General features: G+C 53.6%; 8 protein-coding genes across 8 annotated transcripts; 4 read left to right on the top strand and 4 right to left on the bottom strand.

Annotated features, from left to right (window-relative positions):
• The first annotated feature begins 391 nt into the window (after positions 1-391).
• On the top strand, positions 392-1,827 carry EJ05DRAFT_142857 (Arabinanase/levansucrase/invertase). The gene is made up of 3 exons (XM_033739250.1): positions 392-429; positions 491-914; positions 977-1,827. Exons 2-3 carry the CDS (start codon positions 579-581, stop codon positions 1,652-1,654), a joined length of 1,014 nt encoding a protein of 337 aa, XP_033596930.1. The 5' UTR covers positions 392-429; positions 491-578; the 3' UTR covers positions 1,655-1,827.
• Positions 1,828-1,950: 123 nt separating this feature from the next.
• On the bottom strand, positions 1,951-4,016 carry EJ05DRAFT_533191 (UV excision repair protein Rad23). Its single transcript, XM_033749114.1, has 5 exons — positions 3,728-4,016; positions 3,619-3,666; positions 3,407-3,559; positions 2,530-3,357; positions 1,951-2,480 (listed from the first exon to the last, which is right to left on the bottom strand). Exons 1-5 carry the CDS (start codon positions 3,743-3,745, stop codon positions 2,361-2,363), a joined length of 1,167 nt encoding a protein of 388 aa, XP_033596931.1. The 5' UTR covers positions 3,746-4,016; the 3' UTR covers positions 1,951-2,360.
• A 1,986-nt stretch (positions 4,017-6,002) lies between these two features.
• Positions 6,003-7,867, top strand: EJ05DRAFT_142904 (uncharacterized protein). The gene has a single exon (XM_033739251.1). The coding sequence runs from the start codon at positions 6,295-6,297 to the stop codon at positions 7,543-7,545; it is 1,251 nt and encodes a 416-aa protein (XP_033596932.1). The 5' UTR covers positions 6,003-6,294; the 3' UTR covers positions 7,546-7,867.
• A 1,983-nt stretch (positions 7,868-9,850) lies between these two features.
• EJ05DRAFT_142917 (uncharacterized protein) lies at positions 9,851-14,178 on the top strand. The gene is made up of 3 exons (XM_033739252.1): positions 9,851-9,859; positions 9,929-10,117; positions 10,342-14,178. The coding sequence occupies exons 2-3, from the start codon at positions 10,045-10,047 to the stop codon at positions 13,962-13,964; spliced, it is 3,696 nt and encodes a 1,231-aa protein (XP_033596933.1). The 5' UTR covers positions 9,851-9,859; positions 9,929-10,044; the 3' UTR covers positions 13,965-14,178.
• A 740-nt stretch (positions 14,179-14,918) lies between these two features.
• Positions 14,919-15,617, bottom strand: EJ05DRAFT_513961 (uncharacterized protein; the record flags this gene model as incomplete). Its single annotated transcript, XM_033748486.1, has 1 exon — positions 14,919-15,617. The coding sequence occupies exon 1, from the start codon at positions 15,588-15,590 to the stop codon at positions 14,919-14,921; it is 672 nt and encodes a 223-aa protein (XP_033596934.1). The 5' UTR covers positions 15,591-15,617.
• A 165-nt stretch (positions 15,618-15,782) lies between these two features.
• Positions 15,783-17,386, top strand: EJ05DRAFT_541082 (uncharacterized protein; the record flags this gene model as incomplete). The annotated part of the gene is made up of 1 exon (XM_033749641.1): positions 15,783-17,386. The coding sequence occupies exon 1, from the start codon at positions 15,890-15,892 to the stop codon at positions 17,384-17,386; it is 1,497 nt and encodes a 498-aa protein (XP_033596935.1). The 5' UTR covers positions 15,783-15,889.
• Positions 17,387-18,199: 813 nt separating this feature from the next.
• On the bottom strand, positions 18,200-19,509 carry EJ05DRAFT_468934 (eukaryotic translation initiation factor-like protein 6). The gene is made up of 5 exons (XM_033742889.1): positions 19,277-19,509; positions 19,110-19,181; positions 18,967-19,053; positions 18,698-18,886; positions 18,200-18,570 (listed from the first exon to the last, which is right to left on the bottom strand). The coding sequence occupies exons 1-5, from the start codon at positions 19,309-19,311 to the stop codon at positions 18,207-18,209; spliced, it is 747 nt and encodes a 248-aa protein (XP_033596936.1). The 5' UTR covers positions 19,312-19,509; the 3' UTR covers positions 18,200-18,206.
• Positions 19,510-20,115: 606 nt separating this feature from the next.
• On the bottom strand, positions 20,116-22,682 carry EJ05DRAFT_489198 (uncharacterized protein; the record flags this gene model as incomplete). The annotated part of the gene is made up of 2 exons (XM_033745768.1): positions 20,116-22,241; positions 22,283-22,682. The coding sequence occupies 2 exons, from the start codon at positions 22,680-22,682 to the stop codon at positions 20,116-20,118; spliced, it is 2,526 nt and encodes an 841-aa protein (XP_033596937.1).
• Between the last annotated feature and the right edge of the window lie 735 nt (positions 22,683-23,417).

Here is a 23,417-nt window from a genome sequence, read left to right on the forward strand (position 1 = left end):
GCATCATAGGTGCTAACACATAGGGCTTGCCATTGTAAAATGAAGATGGCTCTATCATAGCCTTGATATGTTCACAAATTGGCAGAGGAAGCAAAAGTGATGCCATGGCATTTCTTGCTTGGATATCGCTCCCAAGGATCAGCTTTCCGCTCAATCGACTACTCCGCGCTTCGCCACAAGATGCCTGCTATCCACATACCCGACTTCGCACGAGAAGACATGTCTTACTTGCGAGGTGGCTATTCGCCATTCATCATTGCCTGAAAACCACTATGGTTTCTCTCGGGTGTCACTACTGTACGCGCCCGAAGATATTGGTATCGGCGGACCATTGTGGATGCAGGCTCTCGGCGATATGTGGGTAGACTTACGTACCTGCGGTGATGAGTACCACGGATGTATTCTCCCCTTCCACGGGCACATAAAAGTGTGAGCTGGCCCTCGTCGTGTATGTCAATCGTTCTGATCGCTCACGTCTCTCTTTACCCAGCCCCCCGCAAATCCGGCTGTCGTTCATTACTTCATAATCTGCTCCAACTGCTATTCTTTCGTTCTATTAAGCCTATCGGACCGTTCCGATGTCTTCATTTCGCATAATCGCATTCTTTGCCTGTCTTGTTTCATTAGTAATATCTTCACCCGTCCAAAGGAGAGAAAATGCAGCTCCAACAGGCCCAATCCTTTCGGCAGACTTCCCAGACCCGTCTATCATCAAGATCAGAGACACATGGTATTCCTTCAGTACCAGCTCAGGAGACCGCAACGTGCAAGTGGCATCGTCTCGAGATTTCCGAACCTGGACTCTCATCACCGAAAACGGACAAATAAAAGACGCCCTCCCAAGACTCGGTGACTGGGTCACTACAGACGCATCTGGCAACCCCATGGTCTGGGCGCCAGACGTCATAAAACGTGTAAGTATCTCGCTCTCCGCCCCCCCCCTATCCTCCTGAATCTCTCCCTCACCCTCTCCCAGGACGACGGCATGTATGTCCTCTACTACTCCGCCCTCAACACCCCTCGCCTCCACTGCATCGGCCACGCAACCTCCTACCAAATCACGGGGCCCTACACCCCCGCCCCAACCGCCCTCATCTGCGGCGACACCACGCTCTCCCAAGGCGGCGCCATCGACGCCTCGGGGCTCCGCGAACCCGACGGCTCACGCTACATCGCCTACAAAATCGACGGCAACGCCATCGGATCCGGCGGCAACTGCGGCAACGGCGACGGCGCGCGGTCCACGCCCATAATGCTACAGCCCGTCGCCGAAGACGGCGTCACCTTTGTCGGCCCCGCGATCAAGATTCTGGACCGTGATGTCGCGGACGGTCCGCTTGTCGAGGCGCCTAGTATTATCCGTCTTGACGATGGTCGGCACGCGTTGTTCTTTAGTAGTAATTGCTACACGAGTCCTATGTATGATGTCAGCTATGCCATCTCGGAGAGCGGGGTGGCTGGTCCGTATGCGAAGAGTGATGCGCCGCTGCTGATAACGGGCATGTATGGACTGACGGCGCCAGGAGGCGCGAGTGTGTGGAATGTGCAGGGCCAGAGTGGGTACAAGATGGTGTTTCATGCAAACTCGAATACGGGGAGGAGTATGTGGTCGGCGGATCTGGACGTGAGTGGGAGGAAAATTAGTTTAATTTAATGTTTTATGGGAAGACGGAATGAATTTGTGGTGGGACGTGTCAGTGTTGGCCAGATCAAGGGGAGGGGTGTTTTGGTTAGGGTTGTGTGCTGCACGAGCGTCTGATTCCTTTACGGAATCTTCTTGTGCTTGCGGTATGATACCATAGCAGCTAGTATACAAAATACAGCGCATTATCAAGTGGAAGTGTGCTGAGGCTCGTCAACGCAAGATCCCTGCCAGGGCTGGAACCTTTCCCCCCTAGGGATCGCTAAAATTAGAACATTACGTAGTGGATTGGCTGCTGTGTTTGGTGTGTGTGACTCCAAGTTATCGCTATTCGGACAATGGGATCGACATACAAGGGCAAGGTAGACACTGGGTGTAATATAAGATATTATATTTTCTTCTTTTGTAATTCACCATCTCACCCGAAGTTATGTGATACGAAGCTATCCACGCGCAATACGTCTTTCATTTGGCTTCACATATCACATATTCCTAGGTCCTCTTGTTACGCTGAGGAAGGCGTAAGATGGTTAGGGAGCCACGTAACGACACCGCTCGCTCTTGTTCGCAGAATAGCAAAGAACGCCTTCGCAGTATGGTAAACACGTCAAAAAGCTGTCATTGATATTTGAGAGGATGCTGAGACGCCATTGCGTAGAACAAGTTATGTGCTGATGGCGTCGAGAGTATACTTTAGAGGGATATTGGCAGGTGGAAATTACTGGTCATCTTGATCGTCAGGTTGATCGAAGAGAAAGTTCGCCGCAAGCTCCTCGTTCTTGTCGCACGCAAAGTAAGCCTGGATGACGAGATCACGTTCAAAGCCAAGTCGGCAAAGCTAGTCGTCGGTTAGACATCGTTACACAAAAAGTTTACATATGACTTACGCGTTCGATGGCCTCGCGTTCTTCCTCGGTCACACTGATTGCTTGAGCACCTGGCGGAAGTGCAGCATCTTCGTCCCCATCTTCAGCGAGAAGCTGGAGGAACTGGTCGGGGTGCTGGCCGATCAGGCGGGCCAGTTCGGGATTGCCAGAACCAACTTGCTGTAGGATTGGCTCAAGCATTTGCGGTTGCTGTTGAACAACTTGACGTAGCTGCTGGAACTGTGGGTTGTTGCGTAAGAAATCGAGACTACCAGGAGTACCTGCAGAGCCGGCAAGCGCAGCAGCGGCGGCACCAGCTTGACCACCTGCAGCAGCACCTCTGGCCCCAGCCCCACGGCCTCCTTGACCAGCTTGAGCTGCAGCTTCGAATAGGTTGACAGGCTCGTCACTGCCGGCCGAAGTGGCAGCGCCAGTGTTTGCTGCTGCCGGCGGTGCTGCAGCTCCAGCGGTGGGTTGTGTAGGAGCTGCTCGGGCCTGTTCCTCCCTCAAAGCACTCTCGGGGATACCTGTTAGGAGGTACTCGACAGCTCTATCGGGATTGAAAAACGCTGCTCGCATGGCCCTGTCGATATCTGCACGCTCGAAACCCATGCTCTCCATGTTTGCAATAGCCGCATCTCTTTGATTCCCCATAGTCAAAGCAGATGGGTCATTGAAATTTTGCTCAGAAGTCTGCGGGGCAGCTGGAGCAGGCGATGGCGTGGCTGGAGCATTGGACGTCGTCGATGACGCAGCTGGGGCGGGTGCAGCAGGTGTTCGGATAGTTGCCGGGGCAGGAGTTGAGGGAACAGCTTTGCTAGCGGACGCGGCGCCAGCAGCTACCTTGGGCTGTAGGATGTGAGAATACTATCAGACCAGTCGCTGAGATTTTACATACCTTGGACACCATGCAGACGATGAAACCCTTCTCTTCGATGTTGTACGATTCAACGGTTTTGTCATCCTGTAAGATCTTGCCCGAGTATATGAGCTTTTGCAGTGAGGGCTCCCATCCTTTCTCAGCCGAGATCCTAGCCTTGACGGCTGAGATCTATGTAGTTCGTCAGCGAGAATGTAGACTGTCGCGTCGCGACGCAGAAGATAGCTAACCGTTTCAGAGGGCTCGGCCTCGATAACGAACTTTTGTTGTTTTAGATCCTATCGTCGAGTCAGATTTATCGAGTCTTGTAGAGTATACAGTGATAAGCAGGAGGCATACCTTGAAAGTGAGCTTCATGTTTGCGAATTTTTTGTGGAGGTAGTGGTTGAAGGTGTGTTCGGAACAAGTGGGGAAGACGAAGGGATAGCGGGCAGGTTGACTACGCAACTATGCTGGGGCCTAGGACCAGATGGTGTTCAAGGTCGACGGCTGACAGCGTGGTAGCAACGAGGCCAAAAGAATGTTTTGACTGCAGTGTTCTGTGATGTGGATATGTGTTTAGAGTGAGTGGCCAACGAAGAGGTGGAGGTGAAAGTGATGCATGGATACCAGATGATAGACTGAGAGGACCATCACTGCCACTAATTTACTGGGCACTGCCACTGCCGCCACCTTCGCCATGCCACACGTACCTGCCAAAAGTGCCCGCAGCTCCCCCACCACAACACACTAGAAATGACGAGGTGTTGCTGCCTGAGGTATTACTGCCTGAGGTATTACTGCCTGAGGTATTACTGCCTGAGGTGCCAACTGCACATCAAGGTTCACCCGGCGTTCGCCCAGCCGCCAGCTGCCACGGGCTGATGCGCACATCACGCAACGAAACTCTATATACGATAATAACGCAGCCATCTATTCTTGCATCACCGAGCAACGGCCTGCCGCGACTCATGAACAGCTCTGGCGCCTTTGTATAGGCTCGATCCGCACCGCTATCCTTCAGTCGAATTTATCGTCGTTGCTGTTTCGAATAATGACCCACCTGCAACGCTTCTGTGTGTTTTGAGACCCAGTGAGGATAACATACTCAAAGTCAAGTCGTTTGAGCAAAGGCTATGTGACGAAGCCACAACATTCCTCTACCATGCTGTAGCCAGTGCTCAGCTTGTATTCAAAGGCGGAATCGAATCCTGCTGCCAGGAACGTTAATAGCAAATGGAGACCACAAGGCGGCCCTTTCTGTTCCTTCACCAGCGTCAAGAGATTGACAAAGGGCCACACGGCCATAAGGCAGATCGTCGCTTCGTCTCTTGATCATCGCGGCCCGTACTGCAGCGAGCACGGATCTAGCCAGATCTGGAATCTGAGCCTGTCATCAAGGGCTCGTCATGAACGCACCATGCTGTTACTGACTCACTCCCGACAGGCTGGCTTCGCTGTCAAGTCGTAGCCTCGTGATACGTACAAAGTTATTCGTGTTACAGCCGCCCTCTGTGCTACGATTCAACCTCACTATGCTGATACGCTGTCGAGGAAGGAGTAAGAAGACTAGATGGAGAGACATACGAGAATGAATATATCGACTTTAGCGATTGAGAGCTGACAGCCCTGCTAGTTCCATGGCACAAACCAGCATTGCGCGACGCGTTCGTGCGGAGATTACATTTCTTGGGGTCGGAATAGTGAAAGATGCTAGCTAGCCACCTAGGCCGCAGACGAGAACGCTGGCGACCACGGGGATCTGACACGAACCTGTTGCTATGTGCGCCCCGATCATACATGCTTGCACGTCGCTGGAATGTCTTGGGACTGCAAAGTTCGGAATTGTGTCTCTGAGGGCACGGAAACAGGCTCCCTTTGGACACTCCGAACCTTGCCTCGCGTCCCCTTCGGCAATTACTCCCGTCTGTTACACCTTGAGCCGAAGCAGTAACTTATGAACAAGCTGCTGGTAAAGCCGCGCCAGAGCCCAACTCTGGCCCCTCCAAAGTCGAAACCTGGTGGGAATTTGACTTTGACATGAAGGTTCCAGCGCGAAGATAGAAAACTACAAAGGGGCATGACACGATCCAGACATAAGATTAGCAAGCCATCTGACTAGGGGCAATTGCGCAAACCTCAAGTGGTAGGCTTCAGCCCTGTGTGAAGTGTGGACCGGCATGCAGGCCAAGTCGCAGCGGCAGACCACAACACCACCAGTGCCACGCCGCACACTATGGCGGCATGGCTTGCCGTTGGGTTCATCCTGGTAGAATAAACACCACGCTTTGACGCGTTTCCTTAGATTTGCGATCGCGACCATAACATCACTTCTCTCCCGCATCCCCACCCCCAAATGCCTTAAATCCTCCGATCCGATTTCACCGTGCTGCGTGTCACACTCTGACGCTGCTTACTCCGTTATATTTGTACTATACCCACCACCGTCCAACCGAACGGTTTCCCTTTTTTCTACAATCTATTCCGAGCCTTGTCACGTTACAAGCATCCTGGACTACTGGAAACAACCACTTCTGCAAACTGGTCTTCAGCTACATCCGAGACTGTGAAACGCAAACACAGGTCAGCGCCATTCCTCTGCCAAATACTTCATTCAAAAGATCCCATCGCAAAATAACATCTTGTTTTCATTCTTTCGACGCGTGGACCCGCCTTCATCCCTAGCTACCTCGCGTGCTTAGCCTGGTCTACTTCGCAGTCGTAAAACCGCACCACAGACGACGTTCACTTTCTTTTTTTTGACATATCAGACCTTTGCTTGCTATGGCTTTTTCATCATTCGGCCATTAGTAGAACGGGTAACGAGTATTTTCGACCACCGATTGGACCGACAACACCACGGTCCAGGCCTATACCAGACTTATTTATCTTCATTCGCTTCTTTGCATCATCTACAGGTAGAAAACATGGAGGCACCATTAGATGCGGATCGCATAAGCCGAACGGCTTTGCGTATTATAGCAGCTTTGGCGTGGATCTTTGCTGCGACCACTGCGGCTTTGACCTTGGTCGATACCGTAGCTTTGGCAGAAACATCATATCGCTTCTTGGCGGTAACAGCGACAGCAGCTGTCTTTGACCTGCTTAGTCTCGGTGCAATCATTTTGTTTGCTGCAATCTCGCTCTTGGGTAAGGAGTGGACATGGGCTTCTGCGAATCGCAAGACGTATCTCGTCCCAGGCTGCATCATCATGTCGATTCTGTCAGTTGGATCGACTGTAGCAAGCTATGTCTTGGTAGACATCAACCTTGCCAAAGTCATTGATCATCTTCCGGCGTGGTGGCTCAGTCCAAGCTACATAAAATACATTGTTTGGGGCTTTGCGACGTTCAGCCAGGGCGTCATGTACATTTCCGTCTCCTGGGGCAGATGGAGAATGACGGGACCAACCAACATGACACTCAACGCAGGTCCTCGGGATTCCGTCATCTCAAGCACCCGGACCCGGAAGCCGAATCCGGCAACGTCACTTCAAGAGATGGCTCGGCCATTCGCTCGTGACGCTCGGCCAGTCTCAGCTTCAGCATCTCGCAAATCTTCACAGTCATTTGACTCATTACGTTCGTCTATTCAGCAAGTCGTACGACCAGTCACGTCAAGAAGTCGACTTGTGAGCAAGCCGTCAACTCCTGTCGGAAGCTCGAGCTTCACGTCCGAGAAATCAGCCGGTGAGAGACCACATCAATCGGATGGATTCGATACGTGGGACACGTCTGCAGTGGAGCAACATTACAGAGACGCGTTGATGCCGTCTGCGACGTCGCCCAATTCGATTTCTGGCCCCTCTCGAGGCACAGCTCTTGAACCGATACCAGGAAGTCGACCAGCCTCACCAGCAAAGCCACTGGACGGTCCATTTCCGAGCCCGGCCGGCAGCTCACATGAAGATGTGGTCATGTCTCCGAAGCCACCTCCAGCAATAGCGCAGCTTGAGAGCCCTACGATGAGCCAGATGCACATCCATCCTCTTTTCCGGAGGGACTCACCAACGCCGCCACCAGCAGCAACGCCAGGTACCGTGATCACGGCAGCACCGTACAGCAGCCAGCCGATATCGAGACCGCTCAGTCGCCGACCTACAAAAGAGAGCCTGCATGAGGACCGATTGAGGTCGAACAGTGGTGGCGTGAGTGTGAGTCCGCTTGGCATTTCATGATTATGGTTTAGAGGTGGGTGACATGACTGTTGTGGGAATATGTATGCGGAGCTGTAGAGATATGAGGTGGCTGTGCCGCCATGTATGAGATATGAGGGATGTGGTTCTTTTCTTCTTTTGTTTATCCACCCCTCTTGGAGCATTGCAGGCGGGAGTAATTATTGGAGGCAGTCATTCGTCGCAGGTAATTGTGGTTTGCCGTTATCAAGATATCGGAGAGGAACCAAGTAGGTCAATGCTCGTTAGCGAGGCGCTTCTTTTTTAGGGTACAGGGATCACTGAGGGGACTATAACGAGAGGTGTTTTTTGGGGAATGATAGGCGGAGTTATGGTGCATGCGATTGTCTGGCTCAAGCCATTGAGGGCATGGCATGTACAGCGCCCATGAGTGGCTTTTTATCTTGTAACAAAGTAGCAGGAACCGAACTATCAATAAACAATAGTGATACGCAGTGTGTTTCTCTCTCTCTCGCTGTCGAAGCGAGGTCTGAGATTTGAACACGGAGACATGGTTTGTAGTTATCAGTGAGTGGTAGATATCACTATGTATGTATGGTGAAAGTTAATATCTTTAAACTGCTGATCCCCTGCCCTGGTCCAACGATGACGAATTAGGTGGCGTGTCTAAGTAAACACACGGCGCATCAATTCGCGAGGCATCGAGTTGGTCTGGTAGCTTGCGCAGGACAGACAAAGTAGGTACTTCCATGTATGCATGTATGCATGTATGTGTACTGTTCCAAGATCTCAATCAGGCGGAAGGTCGTGCACATAGGTTGGCTGTAACTTTGTCGTCGTGTGATGGTCACAGGCTTCTGTTTCGTTAGGAGTACAGGTACAGGTGATGGGCCTTGGCAGCGACAGAAAAGTGGGTCCGGTCCGGTCCCTGGTAGGTAAGGTAAGGTCCACAGTAGTAGTAGTAGTAGTATAGTGGTTAGTCAGGATATGCAAATAAACCAGCTCAAACTCGACTAAGTGACGTCAAGGCATGTTCAAGGTATTATGAAATGACATGGGCATTGCGAGTTGACGATTAGGGAAGTAGAATGGGCATAGGTGGCTTGTGAATAGAGACTTGGGGTTTTGTTGGATGGAGGATGGGATGGTGAATAGATGACAGCGTGTCACCGGAGGATCAGTCAGTCAGTCAGTCAGTCTCGAGGTCCTGGGGCTGCAGCAGAGCAGAGCAGCGTCGAGTGGTGCCTGCATGAGATAAGTGCACTTCTCACAGACTGCTTGAGTGTAAGACTGTGGAAGGACGGACGAGCAAAGTGAATAATATATATATATATATATATCGAGACGACCGCTTGTTATCACTTTTCTGCAACAGCGGGCGAATCGTCTGAGCTTTAGGCCTTCTGGTTGGCTGAAAGGTTGTTTAGCGCATTCCGAAAGCGGAAAGGCCGTGGACAAGGAAGGAACTACTGTGCCAACCACTGAGCCGAGAGAGAGACTGAGAGACAGAGAGAGACAGAAGAGAATCGCAGCATCAGATTCAGAAGAACCAATTTTCCGAATCTTCTACTACAACTCACTCTATCTCTATCTCTCTGCTCTTCTTCTCTATTGACTACTACTACTCTTGCTGCTAAATCCCCCCGCTCTGTCTTGCTCTTGTCGTCGTCGAGCTCAACTCCGCCAAAAAAATACGCCTGTGAAGCCCGCCGGGGTCAGCGCAACGCGAGCGAGCATTTTAGTTCGCCTCCGCAAGGGTTTGTTGCTCTCTATTCCTGCTAATTACTCCTCTCACGTTTACACCCACTCCAACCCTTTCCAAAAAAAGTTCTCTGCTCATTCATCTTCACTCGAACCGTCAGGAGTCTCTTCTGCCTCTGACTGGTCTTTTTCATCAAATCTTCCGTCGTCCTGCAAATCCGCCGACCGTCTTGGTTCGCGTGTCCGTTAGTTAGTGATAACCTGGAGCAAATTTCCTTCGCGCGGCAAAGCAAAGCGGGCGACATACCAACAAAGCAAGAGAGATATGTAAGTCTTTTTTCACCCATTCCTGGGCATCTTTGCAATTTGTTGGAGACGATGGTATTGCGAGGCATGGTAATCACATTACTGCCTTGTCTTGTATATTCTATCATTGTTTTTTTTTCTTCTTCCCTTGAGCTTGCACTGCGCTCTGAAACCATTCCTGGCATCTTTGAGCTCACTCACGGTAAAGGGCGGACGCAATGCTGACCTTATTTGCAGACAAACGCTTCTACCGTCACGGTTAAATAACTATTAAACCGTCACACTGCAGCTGATTCATCTTGTTTTTACTGTACAGCTTGGCTCATCTGCCGATGCAATTCGAATATCGGTGAGTCGTCCTCGAGGCGGCACTGACATCCATCCGAAACAAGAAGTGCTTCTAACGGCCGCGTGCTAGCTACTACTACTACTACTAACAACAACTACTACAACTACTACTACTATTACGACACACACATTCACACACACACACACACACACTCACTCACTCACACACGAGTCCTGAAGTGCACGATGAAACGACGTCGGACTACCAATGTACGGGCTGCTGCAAAGACAGACGGCGCCGTTGTTGCGAATCCTACAGGTATGTCATGTCGCTCTTCGCCATTCTCTTTTTCCATTCCCTCATCATCATCAACATCATCATCAACTCACTTGCATAATTATTATCCTCACTCTTTTACTCCATTTTTCTCTTCTGTCTCTCTCTTCCTCTCTCTCTCTCTCTTTCGCTCCCTCTCTCGCCCTCCCTCGATGATCATGCAATCCTCCGAAAGCACCGTAAGCTAATTATGGCGGCGTCTTCAGCCACAGCCCCAGAAGGGACTAAGCGAGGGACTAGTAGGGCGAGTAAAAGCGCAACTTCGGGCTCAGGCCCAGCGCGCTCTTCCCGTCTGTTACCTTCAGAACCTCTGCACATGACAACTCGTTCCAGAGCGGCCACAGCATCTGCTACAAACTCGGCCACGAGCGGAGATAGTCGCAGAAGCTCGCTGAACACTCTTCATCACTCTCCAACTTCTCCCTCTGATCATGGCGACCCTTCGAGGCCGCGCAAACGTGCAAAAGCGGCATCAACAAACCCTTCCAACGCCGCCGCTCCAACTCTTGATTCTGTAGAGTTTGCGGATGCCCACATGGAGGACTCTCTTCCAAGTGATGCGACTGACATGTCGCGAACAAATTCACAGATGTCGCAACTGTCTTCGTCTTCTTCTTCTAAATCCTCAAAGAGGAAGCGTACTTCCGAGCCCTTGGAAGACCCTGCTGCCAAGACCAATGGTAATCTGAGTGAGACTGCAGCAGCCGCCGCCGATCACGAGATAGCCATTGACACTGTCGAGGACGTCCAGCCAGCTGTGCAACGACCAAATCGTCGAAGTACCCGTGCGCGGCGCTCTGTAGAAGTCGCAAATGCGGACTCGGCAGCCTCAAGCACCCAGACTACACCACCCTTGCATCCACCAGACGAAGAGCTGGCTCTCGAAAGTCCTGGTGTAGTCGCAACTTCTGCTGTCGCTCATGGTGTCCCAGAGGTGAAGAAGAAACTTCCTGGACGACGCCGTGCGCCACATCAAAACAACTACGTCGAGGCCGGATTACGGCAGCAACTCGGCCTCAAAGTAGGCTACCGTCAAGTGGCCAAGTTTGAGAAACTCGTCAATCTCGAGCTCGTGAACAGATCGATTCGAGAGCTTGAAGAAGACCCGGAGGCCCATGAGAAGCTACCAGACTACAAAAATGTGACTGATCAGCTCGATAAGATCCTCGAAGATAAACTCGCGGATCTGGAGAAGCAGCGCATCCACACGAGGGCCATGCTGGCACGCGAACATGATGCACACCAAGCCATACTCGAGGAGCAAGCTGCGATCAAAATTCGCGATACGCAGGACGAATTTGTCACGAGAATCCAATACCGACTACTCGAATTGGAGCGTGGAATCAGGGCTGATGATGACGAAGCCACTCAGCCCGACTTCGATCTCATACCTCCACCGGAGAAGATTCTTCTAAACGGAAAGAAGAACAGAGTCAAGTCACATGCTCCCATGCCATCAAAGCACACTTCACGAGCCAAGCTGTTCTGCGACACCAAAAACTTTGCCAAACAGGCGGCCAAGAGGCACGAACTCGACCAGATGCGACGATCCTTTATGCAAGCGAACCCGGATGTCTACGATGATGAAGTAGTTTCTGGACGAGAGGGCTTTGCTACCTTTAATCTACCAGACCGCGAGCTTGCTGTTTCGGTTTTCAACGCGCAGCAGTTGGTCGATGCCGCAGATGCAATCGAGAAGGGAGCGTTACTCCCACCGGTGACCAAGATTATTCCAAACGAAAAGGCAACTGCTTTGCAAGCCTTGGCAGATGTGTTTGCAAGCGCCGGTCCAGTGGCTGCTACGCCTGCAAAGAAGCTGTTTGTTACATCGACGAATATGCCAACGACTCCAGCGACGCACACACAGAAATCGCCTGAAGCTCCGCCGTCAGTAGTGTCCGCCTCAATGTCGCTTGCAACAACTTCGGAAGCCCTTCCTGAAGTCGAGAAAGATCGGATAGTTCCATCTGACCAGGGTGCCGAGCGGGTGCCTTCCCAGACCGAAAGCCCTCAACTCGGGCATCACCCACCCGTGGATGCAACCCCCAAACCGTCGAGTTCAAAGATTGGCGATATCTTGAACCGAGATGAGCCCAACCCATCGCCATTCCGGCCGTCCAAGTACGAACGACAGCTTGCGAATGGCCAGCCTGTCCAACACGACTTTCCCGCAAAGCCTCCGGTTCTACAGCAGTCTGCAACCGACGCGACAAGATCTTCGTCGATGACTCAAAGCATTCATTCGTTCCAGGTTAAGCCTCTCTCTCCGGCACGTGAGATTACTGCTCCGTCTCTGGGCAAGTCTGCTCAAGTCGGAACTCAACCGCCTGCATTGCTACCACCGATTCGAACGTTGGATGAAGCTGAACACGCTGGTCAACCGGCTGCAGGACCAAGTTCGGAATTCTGGTCTACCATCGCCAAGGCTCCCGAGTCGCCTAGCCACCTCCACACAAGACAGCACAGTCTCGAGAGAGGCGGTCCAGCCGCCCGGTCGCCATATGAGACCAGGAGCAAGGCCCCCGAAAAGGAGGGTCCAGACGACTCCAAACCCGTACTTGAAAGTGCTTCTATGGGGCCACCTCAGCGCTCTGCATCCACACAGGCGCCGACAAAGTCTGTTCCGTCTCCTATCAACCCGCCGCCTCGTCTGTCTATGCCTCTGATTGAGCAACATCACACACGAAACAGAAGTGAGGATCACAGTCAGAATTCGCTGCACGGCTATACCGATAGGCGTGGCTCGTTCAGCTCCACGCGAGAAAGCTCACATGGCTCCCAAGGACCTGTCCAACCCCATGCAACTCAGCTTTCTCGCTCGCAAAGCCACGACCGGCCTCCTGTGTACCATGAGGATCCCAATCGTCGACCCCCAAGTCGGACTCAACAAGGCCCAACCGGCCCATCAACTACACATGACCCACGCTCAGCTGGTCCTTATTCGCCGGCTCCGTATGGTCAACATGGACCGTACCCTCCACCACCTCCACCACCTCATGCTCCTCATGCTCCTCATCCTCCTCATCATCACCATACACAGTACGGGTATCAGGGGCCACCTCAAAACCAGCCTTATTCGGGCCCACACTATCCACAGTACGCTCCTCAGCAATCCCCCTACCCACCACCGCCGCCGCCGCCACACTACCCATACCATACTCACGGCTCTCCACCACCTGGCACTTCATATCCACCTGTCGACTCTGCTCACGTGAATCCACAACATGGACCACCATCTGGTCAGTATGGTCCCTCTACAGACCAGCGCGGCCCCCCTCCAACACAGCAGCACCATGGTAGAGGGAACTATGGACCACCGCCGACTCCCATTGCACCTCAATACCCTGGCTATGGCTACCCTCATCAGCAACACTATCCGTACCAGCACGACCATCGGTCGCAAGGCCCTCCTCCAGGTCCTCCAGGTCCTCCAGGTCCTCCAGGTCCTCCAGACCACCGAACACCACAGCAGATACATGGTGGTCCTGGTCGCGGCAAGCGAGGAAGTCGTGGAAGCCGTGGAAGTGCCAACAACACGCCCGCGCCGCCACCCCCGCCACAAACACACATGCAGGGATCGTTCAGCGCGCATCCTCAAGTCCCGGGCAAGCAGCCCTTGCTTCCTGCTCCGGACGCGCGAAGCCCAACGACAATGCCTCATTCGGCAGCTTACGCGAACCCGAATCAATCTGCATTCCAGATCCATCCCCCAAAGGCAGCCGGTCCGACGAGCGGTGATCAGATTCTTCCAAAGAAGAGACACCGCCAGTACAGCACTGTGCCGGGCACCATCTTCCGGGACTACCAGCCACCGAAGAAGTCTGCCTGAACGACCGTCCACGGGTACGGCTTGCAGAGCTACAGGACCGCATGTGCCTGGCACTATCGTCCGGGACTAGCAACCACCGAAAAAGTCTGCATGAACGACCGTCCACGGGTACGGCTTGCAGAGCTACAGGACCGCATGTGCCTGGCACTATCTTCCGGGACCAACAACCAACAAAGAAGTCTGCATACAGGACAGCATGTGCCTGGGTCGCTCTATATACTCGCGTCGGTGAACAAGTCCGACGATTCTGTATGAAAACCACCTCATCACACTACTGTGATTGCTCGCATTGTTTCCTGTACCACCAACTTTCCTTTCTGTTTACCTGCAACCATCTTGCATCACCAGCACAGCACAATCGGCGTTCTTCAAGGCACACTCATGGTCGTCTCCCTATCTGCGCTAGGGGATACTACCACCTTTTGCTATGTTGGTTTTAGGATGCGAATGCTTATATACCACACCGGGTCTTGCTGCATTGTACTTGACTGCGTTAAACTTTTATATTCCCTGCGCTAATACTCCTCCTCATGGCTGCTGTTGTTTGGTTGCTGGGCTCAAAGTCCCTTTGATTTTGGCTACATGCCGCCGGTTGGACAGGGGCGTACTCGTCTGGGTCACTTGGGCAGCTGCATATGCGGTGCGGTTACTGCTGCTGCTGCAATTATATACATGTCGACATGACGACATATGATCAATGTACTACTTATTTGTTCACTCTTCACTGACTGGTGTGTTTTATTGTGCATGTGTGGTGGTATGCGTGCGTGCGGTACGGTACATTGGATGCGCTGCGTGCATGCATACTTACATACTGCTCGTGCTCGTGTCGTGCTCAACATGCCTGATAATGATCGGCGGGTATCTCATCCATTCATCCATCCCTCTGTCCATCCATCCATCCATCCACCCCTCCACTCTCCGCTCAAAACCAACCCTCAAAAACCACGCACCTCACTCCCCCTCCCCCTCAAATAACCCCACCCCGCCCTCAACCCCACCAAACACCACCGCCCCAGCCCACTCGCCCCATGCGCGCACCCTCCAGCTCACTCCTCCTCCTCCTCCTCCTCCTCCCGCACCTCCGCTATTAGATCCAGGTCCAGATCCAGATCCAGATCCGGAACCGCTGGAACCGCTGGAGCCGGAGCCAGATCCAACCCACCCCCCAACAGCAGCGACAACCGCGTTCCCGTCCTCGCGCGGCACGCGGATGTACATGTCTTGTTCTCTGTCTTGTTCTCCGTGTTGTTCTCCGTGTTGTTCTCCCCGTTTTCCCTGTCCGTCATGCTTCTGCCGTCCCTGCCCGTCATTCTGTTGCTGGTCGTAGTCATGCTGCTTCTGCTGGTCGTAATCGTAGGCCTCGTAAGCAGACGTCCCAACAGCGAGGATATCAACCGGTATTGCGCCGCCCGTGTGCCCGAGGAATTGCGAGAGGGCGGCGGCGAGGTAGGTGCGTGCTGTTAGGGCGTCGAGGGGGGGTTGGTGGTGTTGGCCGGATGTGGACGTGAGGACGAGGTGGATATATGTCCAGTTTGAGCGGGGGAGGGGGGTGGAGGGTGTGGATTTGGGTTGGTTTTGGGTTTTTCGGGGGGGCTTCTTGGGGGAGGGGGAGAGTGAGGGCATTGTTGTTGTTTTTGGTGGTGGTGAGGGTTTGAGGGTGGTGGGCGTGGAAGATTGTTGTGTGTAGGAATTTCTGGAAGAAGGTTGAGCTCGGACCTGATTATTACCTGGCTGGGCTAGCGGGGACTTGCATAGTCTGTAGGGCTGACGGCCCGCGTCATATTGCCTAGTCTGTCTTTCTTCTTCCTCCACCTTTGTCTCCGTCAGCACTGTTGTGTGACATCTCACGCAGCGCATTATCATACACATTCACGCTTCATCCTCACCCTGTCCCTCCGCTCGAGGAGTCGCAGCAGCACAACATGGCCTCCGACTCCTGCAGAGCACTCACGAAGCGCTCATCATCCACCACGCTCATGGGCCCGCCGCCTCCACCCCCGAAACGAATAAAACGACCGGCAAAGGTCCTCGACGAAGACACCTACACCAACGCACTCGACCACATCATCAAACGCGACTTCTTCCCCGGCCTGCTAGAGACGGAAACACAGCACGAATACCTCGACGCGATCAGCTCCCGAGACAGCCAATGGATCGCAGAGGCAGAGAGGAAATTGACAGAGGTCATGACGCCCCGGCCCGACGGACGACGCGGGCGCAGAGGCGTCAGCATGACGCCTGCCAGGGCGATGGAATCTGCTGGTGAGACGCCGCGAGGCTGGACGGGTGATACGCCGCGGACGCAGGTAGATGAAGGAGGGAAGACGGGCGAAGCTGCAGAGAAGGACAAGAAGCCGCATCTCAACATGTCGCTCGGCGAGTTCCAGGCGACATACACGTCCGAAGACAACGAGTCGTTCAACGCCGTGCTCGACAGGGAGAACGAGAAGAAGCGGAAGCAGAACGGCTATCTGTGGGCGGGAAACAGGATCCCGTCGAAGCGACAGCTCGCATGGCACGCTGCTCGCTCATCACAAGAAGAAGATGAAAATGCAATCGAAGCGCAGCACAACAACCTCATCAAACCCTCCTCCTCCACCACCACAACCCTCATCCGCACAACCCACGCCCCGGACCCCCGCCCCGCATCCCTCACCCACCGCCCCTCCTCCACCCCCACAAACGCAATCCTCTTCCCCCCCTCCAGCATCGAACACACCCACCCCACAACCCTCGACGCCGCCCTCTCCCGCTCCCTCATGCCCCCCAAACGCACAATCTACACAAACACCCGCCTTGCCCCCGACCCTCTCCACCCTTCCTCAATCCCCCCCGCATCCCCCTCCCTCTCCGCCATCGACGCCGCCATCGCCCGCCGTCCCCGTCCCTCGCTCTCACTCCCTGGCTCCTCCGGCGCGGAAACCCCGCGTGTGAATGGCTATGCTTTTGTCGATGCTGAGCCTGAGTCTGAGCTTACCCCTGAACCCGACTCGCGATCGGCGTCTGCGCTGCTCGCCCGTCTTGGCCCTGCTGACTCAACCCCGAACCCGTTCTCGATTCAAAGGGTCAGCAGGCGCGAGGATCTGCATCATAGGCTTGTTGATCGACGGGCTGCGTTGCATAAGAGGGGGGTGTTGGGCGTGGTTGGGGGTGGGGGTGGTGGTGGTGGTGGTGGTATGAGTAGTGGTGGTAGGGACGATGGAAATACACCGCGTTTCGCGAGCAGTCCGGTTCAGCATGGGAGTTTGACGCCCGCGGCGAGGCGGTTGTTGGAGAGGGTGGGGACGCCGAAAAGGGGGGTTGGGTTTGGTGGTGGTGCTGGTGGAGGGGAGGAGAAAGGGGAGAGGGCGTGGGTGAGGACGAGGACGCCGGTTGGGGGGACGCCGAGGGGTGTGCTGAGGGGGAGGGGAAAGGGGTGAAGGAGGGGTGGGAGGGGGAGGGAGACGAAGTAGGGTGTGGGAGGTGTGTGATGGGTTGGACTATCATGCTGGTTTTACAGAGGATGAGAGGATGGGAGGAAGGGGGATGGAGGGAAAGGGGATTTGATATTCGGAGTCTGGGGGGAAGGGGGAATGGGGAAGGAGAAGGGGAAAGGGACGAGCAGAGTATTGTATACGGAGTCAAGAATACCAGTTGAAGATGGGATAGATGGATAGATGGATAGATGGGTGGATAGACGGATAGATGGATGGATGGGTAGATGGATAGATAGACGGATGGATAGATAGACAGATACCCCCGGCATAATGATGCAAGCATTTTATATTCACATGTCATATCGCCATGCCATGACATAACATATCACATCATATACGCTATGCACGCCATGCCATATAGCTAGCACACATATTTCGTAGCTAGTACATAGGCAGTACATTGTCCTTAATAATCAGTATTTCGTACTTCATAGTAGTCACCAGTATCATCAGCATAATCAGCATATCTATCAGCACACAGCCACGCACGCACCACCCACAACCTACACGTTTTCAACACAACACTCAACACACTACACAAAACACACGAAACACACAAAACACACAAAACACAAAACTCAAAACACACAACACACAACACAAAACATAAAACACAAAACACAAAACACAACACACAACACACAAAGCACAAAATCAAACGCCTAAGCGCCGCAAACCCAATCTTATGTTTTTCGAAACATCCCAGCTCCCCTAGCTAGGCATATGTACACAAACACACATCCCACAACCGAGAAACCCAACCTCAATAAAAACTCTCCACCATCGCATCCTTATGCGTCGTATTAATCGCCCCCGCGCCCTGCCCACCCCCCTCACCCAGCCGAAACACACTCTCGACAACACTCAGCTCCGTGGCGGTAGTGTCCAGCCCCGTGACGGCCATCCAGTCGTTGACCACCATGCCGGCGCCCACGACGGACGAGCCGCGGTTGACGCTGCCGGCGACGAGGGGCACCTGGAGGAGCGAGGAGAGCTCGTCTTGGTCTTGGATGGAGGTCTTGGGGTGGACGATGCCTCCTGCGTTGGAGAGGGCCATGTAGGAGCCTGTGAGGACGTTGTCGGCGATGGTTTGGCGGAAGACTTCGACGCCGAGGACGTCGGCGATGCTAGGGGGTTGTTAGTGTGTGTGTGGGCTTTTTGTGTGTGTGTGTGTGTGTGTGTGTGTGTGTGTGTGTGTACTGCGGTTCTGGGCGCATGGGGTTCGGGAGGAGGGAAAGGGGGGTGGAGACGCACATTTCCTCAGTCTCGCGCTCGATATCCGGGTGCACGAGCGCGACCGTGTCGTTTGCGCATATCACGTTTCCCAGCGCGGACAGGCGCTCTTCGATCCGCTGGATCTTGACTGCGTCGGGGATGCTGTCGCGCAGGTGTTGCAGTTCTTGGTCTGTGGTGGAGGTTGGGACGAGCAGGCCTTTGCGGTTTCTGTAAGATACGCATGTTCGGTCAGCATATCTGTTCCTTGCCGAGTGATGTAGCTTTGGAAAGGGGGGGGGTGCCTTTACCCGGCGGTCAGACGTCCGACGATGCGCGTGCCGGCAATCGTGGCGTGGCAGATGGGGATGATGTCTTGGAGTTCGGCTTCGAAGACGCTGCGGCGAGAACGTTCAGTGAGTCATGTTGAGGAGGAATCGGGAGCTTTCTTTACCTGTAGAAGTTCTCGGACGCACCCACGGCGACGAGGGCGTATGAGTTTGTGAGTGTCGCGAAGACGCCGACTCTAGGAGTTGTATCAGCACGATATGCTCTTCATATTCGCGACTTGACGTAGACAAGAGCGCGTTCGGGGGTCTTTGTGTATGTGTCTCTACTCACTCGTTGGAGTTCTCGAATTGAGCTCTGACGGCCATGACTGTGTCGTGTGGGGTGTCGTGGGCTTGTAGTGGTAGAATGGTGGAGGAAGATGGAAGTTCTCGAAGGGATGAAGTGACTAGATGGTCCTCGAATAGCGAATGTAAGGTGGTGAAGGGGTGTGAGAGTGTATACAGGAGCTGGCTGAGGGAACGAAATATATAAGAAGCGGCCGAATGAAATTTGTAGAGCGCGCGGGCTCAGCGACGTCAAGGTGGGGGACTGGAAGTTTAGCGCTAGTGAGTTCTGCCCAGCCACAGGTGGCGCTCGCTTGGCCGACAGGATGGATGAGTCGTCGTCGCTTGTCTACTGCTTTCGGCGATGACTCAGTCGATCTCACACTATGTCAAATGCCAAACAGTATGAATTACTCATCTCCACATTATCCAACACTCTGGAATCACAGACAAACAGTCATTGCCATATGGTCCGTGTCATGATCGTGTAATTCTCCTCATTATGAGCCATCCTTGGCGTTTTCAGCCTCAGGCCATGTATCTACTCCCCATTCATTCTAAACTCTAATGTATAATGCCCCATTCAGTACTCTGCCAACTTCAGACTTCGTCCGATAGTCTTTCTGCTCTGCGTCTGTTCCTCGGGCGCCTTCTCTTTCGCCTTCAGTGCGTTCATGAGCATGCCGGCGTCGAAGAAGCCATCTACGGGGAAACTGGTTAGTCAAAGGAAAGATTAAAGGGAGACATCGCTGGGAGGAAGGGTAACAGGACGTGTGAATAGGAAAGTAGAATAGCAAGACCGACACAGCTCCCACTCGCAGTCAGCGCGCACGCCACCCAGAAGACTCAGCAGAACGAATGCGGATGCACCATGATACTTCGTCTCCGAGGCAGCGGCGGCGTAATGACACGAGGACTGCTGCATATACTAGCCCTCAACGGCATCAACGGCATCAACGGCGAGCTCGGAGGTGTCGGGAGTCCTGCTTCTACGCGGAAATAGGTGTTGCGGGTATGCTCACATCCACTTAGGCCCTCGTCATCCGACTCTTCCGTGCTTTCGACCGCCGGTGTCGCCGGCGCTTTACCTGTCGCGTCGGCGCCAATCGCACGCCCGCGGTTCTTTGGTCGCTGGCTCTTGGAGCGCTGATCGAGCTCGCGGGCCCGGGACGCGGTCTTGTCGGTCGATGTGCCGCGCCGCTTGGTCTGGCGGAGGAGTTTGCGCATCTCGAGGAAGTAGGCTTCGAGGGCGTCGATGAAGCGTGCTGTCTGGCGGTGCTTGGACGATGCGCAGATGGAGATGCTGCCTTCTTTGATGATGTATCCGATGCCGAAGCCGTCGCCGGATGTTGGGCCGAAGCCGAATTGGCGGAGTGAGGGATTGCCGCAGTTCGATGTCGATAGAACGGTGGTGTTGATCTTGTCCCAGCCTGGGTCGGCAAACAGTGCTGGGAGGGAGTGGCTGTGTCCGGATGGAGATGTCTCCCTGGCCGATCCTTCGGTTGAGGCTACTGAGTTTTGCGTTGGCGAGCTGATCTGGTCTGAGACTGGACTCACGGAGCCAGAGTTCAAGTCGACGCTGCTGGTGAGATCGAGGCCCTCGTCGATAGTCCGCTGCCAGATGCAGTACAGTGCGTAAAGATGACGGTCTGGTCCCTGAGCCTTTGCACACTCTTTGGTGTTTGCCGTATGTTTCTCGCAGGCTTTCCGTAGGGCTTCAACTTTCTTGTGGGCTGGGTTTTCTCCCCAGAATGTTCGGATGAACTCGGTAGATGCAGAGGTCACCGATCGAATAGCCTCGGTGCGGCCATGGTAGAAGGTCTTGGTCATGGCAGGCTCGTAAGTACATTCAATCCGGCCATAGAGACCATAGTACGCTGCTTGAAACGCCATCTGCACGAATGCATCTGGCGAGAAGCCCATCGAGGTCATAAAGTTCTTACCGTATTGCGAGAATTCGAGAGTCGCAAACTCATTCTGCTGGATCAGATCGGCCAGTCTTGTCTCCGCGAAACGCAGCGCCGTGCTCAACTCAGGCACCATGTCCCACTCGAGCTTGTGCGGCGTTGTGCTGACGTCGCCAAAGCTATCCGGATCTCGCTTGGACGGATCTGGGCTCTGTGACGCCCATAGACTTGGTGCCTGTCCGTTGATTGTTCGGGCGAAGCGTAAGATTGTGTCTGTGTAGACGTCACTTGCGAAGCGCAGGACTGTGTGGCCGTCGACGCCGGTGTGTTCAAAGTTGATGCCAGCACTGCCGTTCTTGCAGACGATGATCTGAAGTTTGTCGTACCATCTATTAGTACATGTACCGACCTGGATGCCCTTCTCGACCTTGCTAGAACCACAGAGCATGTTCATGCAGAGCTCTGCGCCCGTCTGGGGTTCGGTGTAGTCGAGGCATAGGATAAACAGCGCCGAGTCGACAATGTTGAGACAGTCAGAGTTATTCGATCCCTCCTCGCGATGCAGCACATCTCGTAGGCCAGACCACGTCTTCCGATTCTCCGTGCTCAGGACACCCACGGCACTCTTGGCAGCCTCTTGAATAGGCACCTGCGAAGCATCATCGACAATGACCTGAAGGTTGAGCGCAAGATCCTTCTCGGTCATGATCAGGTCAGAGTTTGCGTCCAGGGCATCGAACCAGTAGAACTGGCCGTGGGAGAGCACGACAATGTGCTTGGCGTCGGGGTCCTGACCTATCTGACATCCGTTTTCGGTCGGTATCCTGGCCGTGCCAAACAGTCTGGAGAACTGGTACATGCACAATGGCTGGCCTTTGATCGTGTCCGGGGGAAGCTCTTCCTTTCTGACGGCGCGGACGAAAGATAGAGCTGATATCACGAGAGAGGCTGCACGGGTGACTTGGTTGTTCCTTGCCGGAGTAGGGTCGTCCTCGAGCAGGAAGAACGGGTTCAGATTTAAGACAACCGGGTTGTCAAAGTTGAGATACGAGTCGTACCCTGGATCTATCAGCACTTTCACAATTAATGGCCTGTAGAAGACTTACAGAATTGTTCAATGTAATTTGACCTTCCAGAAGCATACTTCTTCAGCTTTTCCTGCAGGTCCGGTCCATCTTGTTTCAAGAACTCTTCGACGGCTCGCTCCGTGTCGCGATGCTCTTTTGAGCTATGGAGAGGCTCTAATGAGGCCAGGTATTTCTTGAGAGAAGGCTCCAGGTCAGGGATAGGAAGCTTCGGCAGACTGTCCTGGTGAGCAAAGGTCACGCCCGGCTTTGAGTTTGGGTTCGTGTGTGATGCAAGAGGTTTCCGATCCGCTTCTGTGAATTCTTGCTTGTCCTGTGACGTACCATCCTTCCTCGCGTCGTTGGTCTGAGACATGTCGGTCTGCTTGACGACAGACCGATCCAACGAAGGGGCGGGAGAGAGAAATGTTCGGACTGCCATGGTAGGGGAGATGCGTTAGCTAAGCGTGTAGCAGCGATATAAATTTAGAAATAGAGAGCAACCGCAATGCCGTGCGGTAGAAGTAGGGATGACAGTCTTGGAGGAAGTAAGAGGGCATTTGGGTATCAGACCATGAGCAGGGCACGAGACAACAGAATGTCGAGAGAGGAAAGAAAGTGAGAAGAATGAGAAGTACAAGATGAACTTATATGAATGAAAAGTGTTTCTCCGTGCAGAGGACAAGAGGCAAACAGGGGGGTCCGCCCGACCGGAACAGCCCGTCATCAGCCGTGAACATGTGAATGGGGAGCTGTGTGCACTTGCATTTGAAATATGCTTGAGACACGACACGGTATGATAACCAGCGGACCATAGAAGCGGAAGAATGGCCGCTAAACTCGGGTGTATAGATAGAAGTCGAAGGGATAACAGATATGGAAGCTTAGCATGGCACGTAATGCATGCTTCCGGCTTACCTTGGTAACCTTGTCAGACTGGGGCCCTGAAGGATGGGTTGTGAATGGTCGAGTCGACGGATGCTGTAGAGTTAGACTGAATGTGAAGCTCACCACTACCTAGTAACGAGTCTTGACCCCTCGATGCGAGCTGTTGATGGGCACTCAGATAGACGTAATCACAAGGGGAGGCTTCCCGGGGGACAGCGGGTGACGCCGGTCAAGAGGATGAAGCTGCGGAGGTTTAGTTTCAGAAGGCAGAGACAAGGATAGAGAGCAT

Source organism: Pseudovirgaria hyperparasitica (assembly GCF_010093815.1).
Source record: "Pseudovirgaria hyperparasitica strain CBS 121739 unplaced genomic scaffold EJ05scaffold_16, whole genome shotgun sequence".
Taxonomy (NCBI): Eukaryota; Fungi; Ascomycota; class Dothideomycetes; order Acrospermales; family Acrospermaceae; genus Pseudovirgaria; species Pseudovirgaria hyperparasitica.

What these genes read in the sequence shown, in the direction of transcription:
- EJ05DRAFT_142917 (XM_033739252.1), top strand. Translation starts at nt 10,045, where the DNA reads ATGAAACGACGTCGGACTACCAATGTACGGGCTGCTGCAAAGACAGAC. An exon ending in CGTTGTTGCGAATCCTACAG is followed by an intron (nt 10,118 to 10,341) that starts GTATGTCATGTC and finishes CGGCGTCTTCAG; the next exon opens with CCACAGCCCCAGAAGGGACT.
- EJ05DRAFT_142857 (XM_033739250.1), top strand. Translation starts at nt 579, where the DNA reads ATGTCTTCATTTCGCATAATCGCATTCTTTGCCTGTCTTGTTTCATTA. An exon ending in CGCCAGACGTCATAAAACGT is followed by an intron (nt 915 to 976) that starts GTAAGTATCTCG and finishes ACCCTCTCCCAG; the next exon opens with GACGACGGCATGTATGTCCT.
- EJ05DRAFT_142904 (XM_033739251.1), top strand. Translation starts at nt 6,295, where the DNA reads ATGGAGGCACCATTAGATGCGGATCGCATAAGCCGAACGGCTTTGCGT.
- EJ05DRAFT_533191 (XM_033749114.1), bottom strand. An exon ending in AGGCCGAGCCCTCTGAAACG is followed by an intron (nt 3,560 to 3,618) that starts GTTAGCTATCTT and finishes CGAACTACATAG; the next exon opens with ATCTCAGCCGTCAAGGCTAG. An exon ending in TCGTCTGCATGGTGTCCAAG is followed by an intron (nt 3,358 to 3,406) that starts GTATGTAAAATC and finishes CACATCCTACAG; the next exon opens with CCCAAGGTAGCTGCTGGCGC.
- EJ05DRAFT_468934 (XM_033742889.1), bottom strand. Translation starts at nt 19,311, where the DNA reads ATGGCCGTCAGAGCTCAATTCGAGAACTCCAACGA. An exon ending in CAATTCGAGAACTCCAACGA is followed by an intron (nt 19,182 to 19,276) that starts GTGAGTAGAGAC and finishes TACAACTCCTAG; the next exon opens with AGTCGGCGTCTTCGCGACAC. An exon ending in GTCGGACGTCTGACCGCCGG is followed by an intron (nt 18,887 to 18,966) that starts GTAAAGGCACCC and finishes CGTATCTTACAG; the next exon opens with AAACCGCAAAGGCCTGCTCG.